General features: G+C 55.6%; 1 protein-coding gene across 1 annotated transcript; it reads left to right on the plus strand.

Moving 5' to 3' along the window:
- The first annotated feature begins 6,203 nt into the window (after positions 1–6,203).
- POU3F2 (POU class 3 homeobox 2) lies at positions 6,204–10,995 on the plus strand. The gene has a single exon (XM_030267630.4). It carries the CDS (start codon positions 6,314–6,316, stop codon positions 7,616–7,618), a length of 1,305 nt encoding a protein of 434 aa, XP_030123490.1. The 5' UTR covers positions 6,204–6,313; the 3' UTR covers positions 7,619–10,995.
- The last annotated feature ends 1,223 nt before the right edge of the window (positions 10,996–12,218 follow it).

Below are 12,218 nucleotides of genomic sequence, written 5' to 3' on the forward strand. Positions count from 1 at the left end.
AGAAGTTATTTTTTCCCCCTGCTTTGAATTATTTAGGCACCAAAAAAAAAAAAAAATAAAATAAAGGACACCCTGCAAAGCCTCCCGCAGTCCGTGTCAGGATCAGTGTCACGGATGCTCTGCGGGGTGCGAAGCCACTGTGACCAAGTGGGCAGGCGCTGGATCAGGTGTGTTGTTGGGCTGTGCGACTCGGGGCATCCCGCCGTGCTGGGAGGTTGCTGCTCCTCAGCCAGCAGCGCTCGGACCCCTCCGGGCCGGGCCGGGCCGGGCCGGGCCCGCCGCACCCGCGGCCGGGCGGCGGAGGGCGCGGGGCGGGGCGGGGCGGCCGCCCCGCGGGGCCGGGGCCGCGGAGGCTCCTCGCCCCACCGGGAGCCTGGGTCGGCCCGCGGCCCGCTCTTATTTTGGTTGGGAGCGGGGAGCGCTACCGGCTGGAGCCGGGTGAGCGAAGGGAGGCGAACTGTGCTCCTCTGTTTGGTTTAGGGTCGGGTATTTTTTTTCTTTCCCTCTCCCTCCTCTCTCTCTCCCCTTCCCTCCTCACTATAGCAACCAACGCCAGCCTGACAAAAATGCACCCTCTGTGGACAATGGGCCAATGGGCCAGCCTTCCTGCTCGCCTCGCTCCTCTTCTTCCTCGCCAAGCGAAAGAAAGTTTCCAGCCCGCCCCCCCCCCCCCCTTCCCACCCCCGACCCGTTCTCGCCTCTCCGAGGCAGGCTCCCGTGCAAATCCCGCTCAGCCCCGCCGGCACTGTGTCGACCCCCACGTGGGAGGCTGAGGCTGAGAGCTGGGGGGACACAGAAGTCGCCCCCCCCAGAGGGGTCCCGATTCCCTAAGCCGCCTTGACAAGGGGCTGGCAGAACGCCCCTGGGCCACCGCCAGCCCCGCGCCCGTGTGCGGGGCCGCCCAGGGCCGGAGCGGTGCAGCCATCGGCCCCAGCGGGGCTCCGCTCCCGGCTCCCGGGCTCGCCTCTTTCCTGGCGAAAAGCCCCATCCGCAGCCTGGAGCGCTCCGCACCGCTGCGGAGTGGGGCAGTGGCGACCGCGACCCCTCTAAGAAGGCGCTTCTCAGAGTGAGGAGCGGGAGTCGTGCCCAAAAGCGTCCTGAAAGCTGTAAGAGAGGAGGGAGGATCATGTCGCCCGGTGAAGCAGGGACACAATTTATCTGAGCTCTTCCCGAGGATGTCTGTTTGTCTCCATCAGGCGTGAGCACTGACAAAACAAACAGAAAAGCGACCGTTAGATTTGTCAGAGAAAACTGGCTACTTTTTTCTTTTTCTTTTTTTTTCCTAAAATCTGTTGCTGTCTTTCGTCCTGCACAACTGTGCGGACAGGGCAGGCTTTGGAAAGACCTTTGTGAGACCGCTCTCCCGAGCCAGAGAGGCTGAATCGCCTCTCCTCTCCTTCCAATTCACCTGCTTTTCACGCCAACAGAAACGCCCTTCCAGCTCCAACACGGGGCGGTCATTTCCCAGCCAGGGTTTTGAACACTAAATTGCAAACTCCGTTGCACCAATCGCATCTGGGGCTGTCTCCAAGTATTCAATAAACAAGCTGTATTAACTCCAACCAGAATTTATCTCGTAGACTGATGGAATTCGTCTTTTTTTTTTTCGTTTGCTTCTTCTGCTTCTTTTTCCCCCAAGGCCTCATATTCACCACTCAAAATTTAGCAGCCTGCCTTTGATAAATTACTCAAAGTAATCCCTGCAACAGCTAAGTCTGACTGGTTGACGTTGCGTTAGAAGTCTTCATAGCGGTATCTGTCTATAAAATATTCACTTGCGGACTACAAAGGGTGGATCATTTTTAATGACAAGATTCAGAACTGGAGGATGAAGGGAAAAGATTAATATCGGTGAATTCAAATAATTTAATTTCAAATACTGAACTTAGAACATTATATCCCACTAGTTTAAACACTGATGCAGATAAAATAGCAGATTCTCAGATGAATGGAGCGGCCGGAAGAATAGAGTTGTGAGGAATGTTGGAAATGAACATTAATGCAAACTTTACAGGAACTTTTTTTTTTTTCTAATTCTACACCTTTCTAGGTTCTGTCTTCTGGGATAATCAGTATTCTAGCAGGGCAAAAATGTACATGATATTACACGTACACGTGTGTATTTCTATATATGCAAGGAGAGATTTTGTTTTCTCTAGAGATAGATGGAGAAATCTATTTAGATGGAGGATTTTAATTTCAATGGGTAATGTGAGCTTGTGCAATCAAAGTTATCAATTTCTGTCCTTTTTGTTTAGATTTCTTAGTTAAATGTGTTTGTTATATCTACCCTGAGGAGAAGCAACTTGAAAGTGTAGCTTTTGAGTCATCTTATAAATACATCCCTGAGGCTGCGGTTCTTGCCGCTTTAAGCAGTTTTCATTAAAGCAGCCAGCTGCCTCTTTGTGTAGATTGGATTTTTTTAAAGCAATCACTTGTGAAGCCCCGGCCTCAGTTTTGTCTCTCCGCAGGCCCTTAAAGTTGAAGTTTCATTCATGTCTTGGGTCTCTCCGCCGAATCAGACTCCTCGGAGCAACACTGGAAAGAGCCACACGAAAGCACAGGCTTGAATACCTCATAGAGAAAGGTTAAAAAGGAAGCAGAGATCAAAACAATCCCATCTCACAAAAGGTGCATTAAATGCGCCCCAGCAATAAGCACAAATCTTCCAAGTTGGCCTTTAAAGCGAGCACCAGGAGTCTCACGTTTATTGCACCCAGCAATTCTCTGAGCGACTCTCCACGTCTTTGCACTCCTGGAGCATTTCCTCCTAAAACAACATCTAATGGGTAGATAATAGAGACGCGGAAAAGAGGCGCGGGGATTTCTCCCCCTCCTCCTTTCCTTTCAGCTGCGTCTATCTCAAGGTTTGGAGAGCAGAATTTAAAAAAAAAAAAAAAAAAAAAAAGCTTTTCACCTCTAAACACAACAGGCATATGCAAATACATATTCCCCAGCCTACAGCCGCACGCATCCAAACGCACAGAGGAGCGCGCTTTTGGGGAGCGTTCCCCCAGCCCCCCAAGCCGGAGAGGCTGACGAGCGGCGGCTGAAAGCCGAGGCTCGCTAGGAACGAGCCGTGCTCTTGTTTTGCTGCTGGAAATGCAGCTTTCTCTCCGGCACGCACGGAGTTGAAACACCAGGGAGCCCAACATCTCGTCAGCCGGAGCCCGCCGCGGCAGCTGGGGGCGGGTGGCGGGCAAGGGACCCCCAGGTGGGGAGCTTGGGGGGCCGGCGGGGGGCGGCCAGAGGACTTCGGTAGCCCGCCCGCGCCCTTCTGGATGCACCTGATGTGTATGCAGCACCTCGCCTCCCAGCCAGGACTCAGCTCCAGTTAAGTGGCGCTCTATGTATTTTATAGCGAATATTCTCGAGTAGCTGCGCTGCAATGAAGGAGATATCAAGGAGGCCTGTCAGTTCAAAGCTTTTGGGGTTGTTTGAAAATCTTCTTCACGTCAAAGTAAGCAGCCCTAGTATTTGAACAGCTGCTTTGAACAGTGAAAAGGGCTGAGCTGAATCAAAACACTGCAGTGTCTGCCCAAGACACCGCATCACCTTCAACCTGCTTTTATGCGAGCAGAGAAAAGAAAAGAAAGGCTGGTGAGACCTCTAATCCCGCGGGGTCAGCTCCGCCAGAAAGGGGCCACATGACTGTCTCTTTTACATCCCTAGCGGCCCGGACCTGAGCGGCGATCGGAGCCGGAGCCCGCGGCGGGCAGCGGCGAGGCGACAAGACCGGCGGTCGGGCGCTCGCTCCCCGCTCCCCGGCGCTCCTCTCCACGGGGGGAGATGGGAGCGGAGGATGCTTAAGGAGCGGTATTAATGACAGGGCTAACAATGATGGGGAGGACGAGGAGGTGGAGTCTGCGGCGGCTCTGAATGCACCGGCCGCGCTCCTCGCTGCTCCCAGCTGCGCCTCCGTAGGCGTGCGCTCCGCCGGGGAGGGGGCAGGAGGGACGGCGGGGGGCTGTGCCGGGGAGACGGGGTTTTGTCCGCCTCCTAAGGCCGCTACTTCGGTAACTGTGATTACCGTCAGCCCGTGAGATGTGCCGCTGGGGAGGCGGGGGGAGAGGCACGCAGGACGGTGACCGTAGTAGGCAGCACCTGCCAGAGGGCCGGGCGGGACAGAGAGGGCCGGGGAAATGCACGACTGGGGCAGGCCCGGAGGGGTTTCCCCCCAGAAAAGTGTTGCTTGAATCTCGCTGACCCCGTGTCCCGTCTCCTGGTCGAGGCGAGCCGCGGGGAGCGCGGTGCCGTCGGCACTCCACGGGGACCAGCTGTCCGTGGGGCGTGCACACGCCGTGGGGCACAAGGGAGGTCCCTCGGCGACCACCGGGGTAGGTCCGTGCTCAGCGAGCACCGCACGCTGGAGGCGCCCGCGTGAAAACCTCGCTCTGAAAATGATGCGTGGCCCCTCGTGTCTCGTCCACGCAAGAACTTTTGGCAGCGGACGTGGAGGCGGGCTGGCGGGAAAGCCGCCCCCGGCGGAGCTTCGGCGGCCCCAGAAGCGGGGCCGTAGGGCTGGCCCGGGCGCGGAGAGTGGGGCGGCTCTCCCAGGACGGTCCCCGCGATGCCTTGGCAGAAGCCTGCTGCGGACTTGCCCTGTTGTTTTGTTTCAACTCACTGGTCTACACCTAATTGGGAGGAGAGAGACGAGAAAATGAGCATCAAATTATAAAATTCCTGGGTGCCCAGTTGTTTACACACGGGAAACAAAAGGCACAGCTTCACTTCAGAGACTTCCCTCTCCGCAACCCTCGCAAGAAAAGGCAGTATTGTTCTTTCCTTCGCCTGCACCTCGAAGAAAGGGGGGAAAAAAACCCCCAGATCTTAGGAAGACTCTCCACTCTTTCATGGACAAAGTTTGCGCCCCCCTCCTCCTCTCCTTCTTCTCCTCCTCCCTCCCCTCCCCACCCCCCGGCAGAAGGAGCTCTTGATACGCCGCTAAACTAACGAAACGAGGTAACTCCTGCTGCGCCCCTTGTCTCAGGGCACTGGATATCCTGTTTATGCTGCTGCTGTGTATATGTTTATGTGCAGAAGCCCATCCCCCCTCTCCTCCACACCCCCACGCAGAGGAATATTTCCAGGCAAAGAGCCTTTCCAGCGCTCACGTTAAACACGATGATTTATAAACAACTCGCAGAAGAAAGCTGTTTCTTGTTAGTAGTAATAAATTCCCCGGTCCGCCCTATTGTGTTATTTCGATGAAGATAGTGGGAGCCTGCGACGCGCACCTATCCCCATGAGCAGTTTATTTTCGAGACAAAGCTTATGGCTTTCAGCTCAAAAATGGGCAGCGAACTCTTTTCGCGTCGGCCAGCCTGGCGCTGCTCATTCCTAGGAAATCCGAATCCAGTTCCAGGGTCTCCTTCCTTCCTGTCCGGGCCGCAACTTCTTTTCTTTTCCCTATCCCCCTCTATTTTCCCTATTTGTTTTTTCCTTTTTCCACCACCCTCTCATGCCCATCTTCCGCATCCATGCAGAGTCCCCAGCGCCGCTGAGGCGGTCCCGCAGGCGTCCCGTCCCCACGGGACGGGACAAGCAGAACAAAACCACCCCCGCAGCGCCGAAGTGCGAAGCCCCAACATCACGGGAGGAGTGGAGCGCTCCGGCGACCACCGGGTGCCGGGAGCAGGGCAGGGCCGGCGGACAGGCAGAGGGCGGCCCGCTCCCCGTCCCCGGGGAAGCGGCGCTCCCGGGCCGCTCCGGTGGGGCCGGCAGCGAGGCGGCGCTGAGAAAGTTGGGGGCGGGCAGGCGGGCACCCCCCGGCCCGCAGCACCCGCACCCACTCCGCGCGGCCGCGCTCCGCGCAGAGACGCGCGTCGGGGCGCGAGCAACAGGAGCCGGCGGGCGCACGGGCAGCGGCAGCATCCTCCCGCCGGCGGTGCGGTGCGGTGCGGTGCGGGGCGGGCCGGGGCGGGGCGGGGCCGGCGGCGGCGCGCCCCTGCCCTCCCCTCCGCTCCCCCCACCCCGCGGCCGCCGCTCCCCCGCGCCCCGTTCCCCCTCGGAGTTGGGTTCGAGCGGGGGCGGGCCGGGGGCGGGCCGGGGGCGGGCCCGGGGCGGGGCGCGGCCGGCGGGGAGCGCCAATGGCGGGCGGCGGCGGCGGCGGTCGCCGGGAGCGCCGGCGTCCGTCAGGGCGCGGGGAGCCAATGGCGTGCGGCGGCGGGGCGGGGCGGCCGCGCGTGCCTTCGCAGTGGGCCCCGGCGCGCGGGCCGGGGGGGCGCGGGCGCCGCGCGGCGCCCGAGGCGAAAAAGTAGCTGTCAAATGCGCGGCGCCTTTAACCGGCGCGATCAGTGCGGCTCGGCGAGTCATGGCGACCGCAGCCTCCAACCACTACAGCCTGCTCGCCTCCGGCTCCCCCATGGTGCACGCCGAGCCGCCCGGCGGCATGCAGCCCGGCGGCGGCTACCGCGACGCCGGCGCCCTGGTGCAGGCGGACTACGCGCTGCAGAGCAACGGGCACCCGCTGAGCCACGCTCACCAGTGGATCGCGGCGCTGTCCCACGGCGGCCCCGGCGGTGGCGGCGGCGGCGGCGGCGGCGGGGGCGGCGGCGGCGGCGGCGGCGGCGAGGCGCCCTGGTCGGCGGGCGCGCTGGGCCAGCCCGACATCAAGCCGGCGGTGGTGCAGGCGGGCGGGCGCGGCGACGAGCTGCCGCCGCCGCAGCACCCGCCGCCGGGGCGGGCGCCGCACCTGGTGCACCACGGCGGCGGCGGCGGAGGGCACCACGCGGCGGCGGCGGCGGCGGCGGCGGCAGCGGCGTGGCGGGCGGGCGGCGCGGCGCACCTGCCGCCCGGCATGGCCGCGGCCAACGGCGCGCAGGCGGGGCTGCTCTACTCGCAGCCGCCCGGCTTCACCGTCAACGGGATGCTGGGCGCCGGGCAGCCGGGGCTGCACCACCACGGCCTGCGCGACGCCCACGAGGAGCCGCCGCCGGGGCCGCCGCACCACGGCCCCGAGCACCCGCCGCCGCCCCACGGCCCCCACCCCGGGGCGGCCGGGCCGGCACCGTCCGCCGCCACCGCCGCGCCCCCCGGGCCGCCGCCGCACCACGACCCGCACTCCGACGAGGACACGCCGACCTCGGACGACCTGGAGCAGTTCGCCAAGCAGTTCAAGCAGCGGCGCATCAAACTGGGATTTACCCAAGCGGACGTGGGGCTGGCGCTGGGCACCCTCTACGGCAACGTCTTCTCGCAGACCACCATCTGCCGCTTCGAGGCCCTGCAGCTCAGCTTCAAGAACATGTGCAAGCTGAAGCCTTTGTTGAACAAGTGGTTGGAGGAGGCGGACTCCTCCTCGGGCAGCCCCACCAGCATAGACAAGATCGCGGCGCAGGGCCGCAAGCGGAAAAAGCGCACCTCCATCGAGGTGAGCGTCAAGGGCGCGCTGGAGAGCCACTTCCTCAAGTGCCCCAAGCCCTCCGCCCAGGAGATCACCTCGCTCGCGGACAGCCTACAGCTGGAGAAGGAGGTGGTGAGAGTGTGGTTTTGTAACAGGAGACAGAAAGAGAAGCGCATGACTCCCCCGGGAGGGACGCTGCCGGGCGCCGAGGACGTGTACGGGGCCAGCAGGGACACGCCGCCGCACCACGGGGTGCAGACCCCCGTGCAGTGAACTCGCGGCGGGGGCGCCCGGCCCCTCCTCCTCCTCTCCTCCTCCTCCTCCTCTCCTTCCCCCAACTTTTGATTGTCCTTTTTTTTCTTTTTTTTTTCTTTTTTTAAATTTTATTTTCTCCTATCTTAAAAAAAAGACAAAAAATCAAAAAAAAAAAAGAAACAAACGCGAAAAAAAGAAAAGAAAACAAAAAGCGAGTAAGCGAGAGGGCGAGCGCGAATCACAGCGGGCAGACAGATAGACAGACAAAGCACCTGCACCACACTGTCCCTTAGACTGTAGAAGGTGTGATGCTGTATTTTGACCTTTCCAGGCGAGTGCCCGTGCACGGGAGTGGAGTGGGTACCGAGCACGGGCAGGCAGGCGGGAACCGGCAGGGCAGCGGCAGGCACCGGCAGGGCAGCGGCAGGCACCGGCGGGGCAGCGGCAGGCACCGGCAGGGCAGCGGCAGGCACCGGCGGGGCAGGCGCAGGGCGAAGCGGTTCGCACAAAACTCCCTCATTCGCTGGCCAAAACATACGGCGCTGCCCTGCCGGGGAGGGGGCGGAGGAGAAAGGGGGGCACAGCCACCTCGGGTCCCCTCCGCAGCCCCCTCCCGCCACACAAAGGCAGATTGCATTGTGGAATGTCGCTCGGTGTTGGCACATGCTGCTGTGTTTATTTTCTGTGGATCCCCTGTATGAATATATGTTAAAAAAAAAAAAAAAAAAAAAAAGAAAGGAAGAGAACTGAAAAGCTATCCCTTTTTGATGTAGACAGTATTTAACCGTACGAATTTGCACTGCAAGAAAATCGAAGTTTACATAAACAAAATGTTTATTTTTTCTTTTTTCCCCCTTCCTTTCCGACCTTAATTTTGCAAATGACTTGCATTTTCCACAGTGAGCGTAAGTCAACCAGTGACCAGTCTACAATATGTTACTGTGTTTTAGCCTTTGCTTTATGTGTATATGTGAACTTTTGTTATAAACAAGTATTCTTAAATACGTGTAATGCTTATTTTCTCCTTTTACCATAGCAAAAAAAAATAGTATATGTGTGTGTATGTATACATATGCACGCGTGCATAGACATACATATATACACATATATATATAATCTCTATATATACACATATATATGCATCTCCAGCTTCCATTCTCCAGAGATGTGACTCTCGTAATTGTTTAATACATGCCTTCAATGGCAAGAGTCGAGTTTGGAGAAGGGAGAATAATGCAAATCAACAAAGTAAACTTCATTTTCAGGCAGTGTGTCCAGGGGTCGAGGCGCAACCAAAGGGGGAGGAAAAAAATATGTGCAACCCTTCCAGACCGTGTCAGTGCTGGCAAGCAAGGCCTGGTGTGGGGAAGGCGGAGAGGGAACAGTATGTTTCCAGAGTTTTCCCAGAGAAAGTGGCATTTCCTTGAAGGGGAAAGGGAATTATTTAGCTTCCCCACCACCGCCCCCTCAGCGCCCTTTCCTTCCCCTCCTCCTCCCACCGCGGCTCCCCTGCGTGCCTTTGGCATCCCCAGTCTCGCCTCCCGGGCCGATATCAGCCTCTAAACTTTCTTTTATTGAGCAATTTTACTTCAAGGCAGAGCCAGGGAGAGTCTGAGGAGCTGCTGGGCCCGAGGTGGGGGTCGGGTACTTACACCTGCCTGTAAACACACGCTGCCCCCTCCTCTCCACAGAGACTGTGTGCATTTCTTTTTCTCTTTACTTTCCATATTTATTTTATTTTCTATTTGTATCCAGCCCCTCTCCCTTCCCATCCTCCCCTTGTCCTTTGGTCAGATTGTGGTATAATTTATTGAAGGAAAGGACCAGTTTTAACTTGGGCAGCCTTGTGTCTTTCACTGGGGAATGAAATGAAGTGGGGGAAAAAATGCCATTTTTCAATCCGTGTTTCCCACCCCCCCCCCCTTTCGCTAATAGTTTTAAAGTGCATTTCGTGACATTATCTTGATGAGAAATGGTTAACTTTCCAAAATAAAAAAAAAAGAGAAAAACCCACGGGGACAAAAAGGAAAAAAAATGGAAAAAAAAAGGAAAACAAAAAGCTCTGAAGGGAAGCAGAGGAGCGGGACCTCGGAGCAGCGCATGTATGTGCGTGTGTCTGCGTGCGTGTTTGTATACTTATGCACACACACAGCTATGCATATACATTAGAGGAACTTTATGATAGTTATAAATTCATAAAGGGATCATTTAGTCAGCACAAACGGGTGCTATAGAGACAAAGCATTTTTATAATCTAAAAGTTTACTTAGTTGAGTGTTGGACAATTATGGAGAAAAAACAGTGAAGCATTCTCTCGCAGAACTCTCCTATAAATATTGCATTCAGTAGCTAAGGCTTTAGAATATGTTTCTCATTGTCTTTTAAAATGCCTGTGACACTGGGTTTTCTTTCCTTCTTTCTTTCTCCCTTTCTTTCTTGCTTGCTTTCTTTCTTTCTTCTTGGTAAGACAGATGATGATTTCTAAGAGGCACATGCATTAGCCTTTTTCCTGGTTTTCCAACAATTGTTAAAAAGATACGGGCACCAAGCTTTTCTCTTTTCTTTCTTTTTTTTTTTTAATTTTGTTTGGTTTTTAAAAATTTTTTGTTTGTTTGTTTATGTGTTGAGCTGCTTGTTATTTAAAGTGTTGAGGACTAGCGCCTAGTGAAGTGAATCAGATCAGGGCAGATCCAGTGGTAAAGGGAGGAAATGAACTTTCAGACACTTATTAATATGTGTGTAAGGTCAGACAACGGAGTTGAGAGGATGTTTGAGAAAACCTCAAACTCCAAATAGGTTTACTAAAAAAAAAGTTACCACGCAAACCTTACCACTATGTATATATGTTTAATATTTGTCCTTTGAAATGCAGAAATAGTTTCAATGTTTTCTTTGTCTATTTTTCTTTTTTTTTTTTTTTAATGCTACCCAGGGAAATATTTTCATATCATTTTTAAGTGGCCTGCCTCAATGTATATTTATTTCTTTTAAAGCAAACAGATTCTGGAAACTGTTTTTCTGTAGCTTTAAATGAGTAGGTGAACAAAATCTATATGGGATGTAATTTTTTTTTTTGTTCAGTCTCTTTAAAAATACTTTGTTTTGGTACATTTGGATGTGCTTGTGGGGAAAAATAAAAACGCAGAGATCCTTATATATTTATGTTAAAGTAATATTTTATTATCTACATAAAACAGAAATGCACAATACCTTCATAGTTTCTTCTAATTATTGAAATATCGTTATTTTATTTTTAAAGATAGCACAGATTTGCATAGTTCTTAAGATCTGGAGGGAGAAGACCCCAGTACTTATACTGAGCTGAGTTCTGTGTAAAAGCACCGCCGTTACTTTCTATTTAATGGAAATTTTGGAATAAATTTGATGCCTATACCGAGAGGTTCCACGCTTATAACTTTCAGGGTCTTGAAGGAGAGCCTCGGGAGCTGTGTTCATTGTGTCTCCGCAGATGAACCACAGCCGTGTGTTTTGGAGCATTGATTTCTGTGCGGGTAGGGCTGTCCTGCCTTTGATGCTGGTGGGGAGATCTCAGGTTTGTTGCATGTTCTGGCGGAAGGCAAGGTTCGACTCTTCTCGGTCCCTTTTTATAATTTAACATCTGACTCCTTAAAAAAAAAAAAAAAAAAAAAAAAGAGAGAGAGAGAGAGAAAGAAAAAAGCAAAACAAAAAGGCGGGGCTTAATGATGGGAGTACCGTTTGAAAGAGGAAGGAAGAACGCGCTGCCCAGCAGGGCTGCGCGCCCTCGGCCGGGCCGGGCCGGGCCGGGCCGGGCCCCGCGGCGGTGGCCCCGGTTTCACTTAGGTGTCTGCGGCTCCGTGCGGTGACGAGTGGGTCGTTTTCCCGTTTTCCCGGAGGGGTCCCGGCTGGGGACCCGCGGGGCTGGCGCGCTGACAAGCGACATCCAACTGCGCGGTGTTCGCAGGCGCGGCGGTGCGTTCAGGTCCTTCTTGGCTGGCTCGGGTTCCTAAGTGCGATATCCTGCTCTTCTCCGCCCCCCTCCTCCCCTCCTTCGCGATAGTTTCTAGGCTTATTAGATTTAATCATCTTTTCTAACTTCTAGTCAATATTACACTCATCCCGAACAGATTCAGCTAAATGATCTTATCAATAGTTTCGAAGAGAAGTGACAGAAAGAAGAAGTGTTTTGTGACCGCAGACGTGCTGACGGGTAAAATGTTGAAGCTGGGTATGGATTTAAAAGTCCTTGGTCAATAGCCCGCGGAACGGGCTGCGGAAAGCGAGCAGCCTCTGCCCTCTGCAGGACACTCGGGTGGGCGCCCAGGGAATATTTCGCCTTTGACGACAGGGCCCCGCTATCGGGGAGCGCTCCGGTGTCGGGCGGACAGAGGTGGCTCGGATGGACTGTGCCTCGCTCGGCGGGGCAGGCCGGCGCCGCGGGCATGGCCGGCTCCGCCGGAGGCAGGGTGGCGCGGCCGGTCGCTGTTCGGGGCCGGGCCTGCCCTGGAGGGGGTCCCGGGGCTGCGCCTCCGGGACTCTTTGCCCAGCGAGAGGCCGACCTTACGGGAGAGACTTCTCTCGTCCTTCCAGACTGGTTATGGGGAGGTCGGCTGGTTCGGGGGTCATTCTTTTTATCTCT

The sequence above is a fragment of the Taeniopygia guttata genome, chromosome 3, assembly GCF_048771995.1.
Source record: "Taeniopygia guttata chromosome 3, bTaeGut7.mat, whole genome shotgun sequence".
Classification (NCBI taxonomy): domain Eukaryota; kingdom Metazoa; phylum Chordata; class Aves; order Passeriformes; family Estrildidae; genus Taeniopygia; species Taeniopygia guttata.

What these genes read in the sequence shown, in the direction of transcription:
- POU3F2 (XM_030267630.4), top strand. Translation starts at nt 6,314, where the DNA reads ATGGCGACCGCAGCCTCCAACCACTACAGCCTGCTCGCCTCCGGCTCC.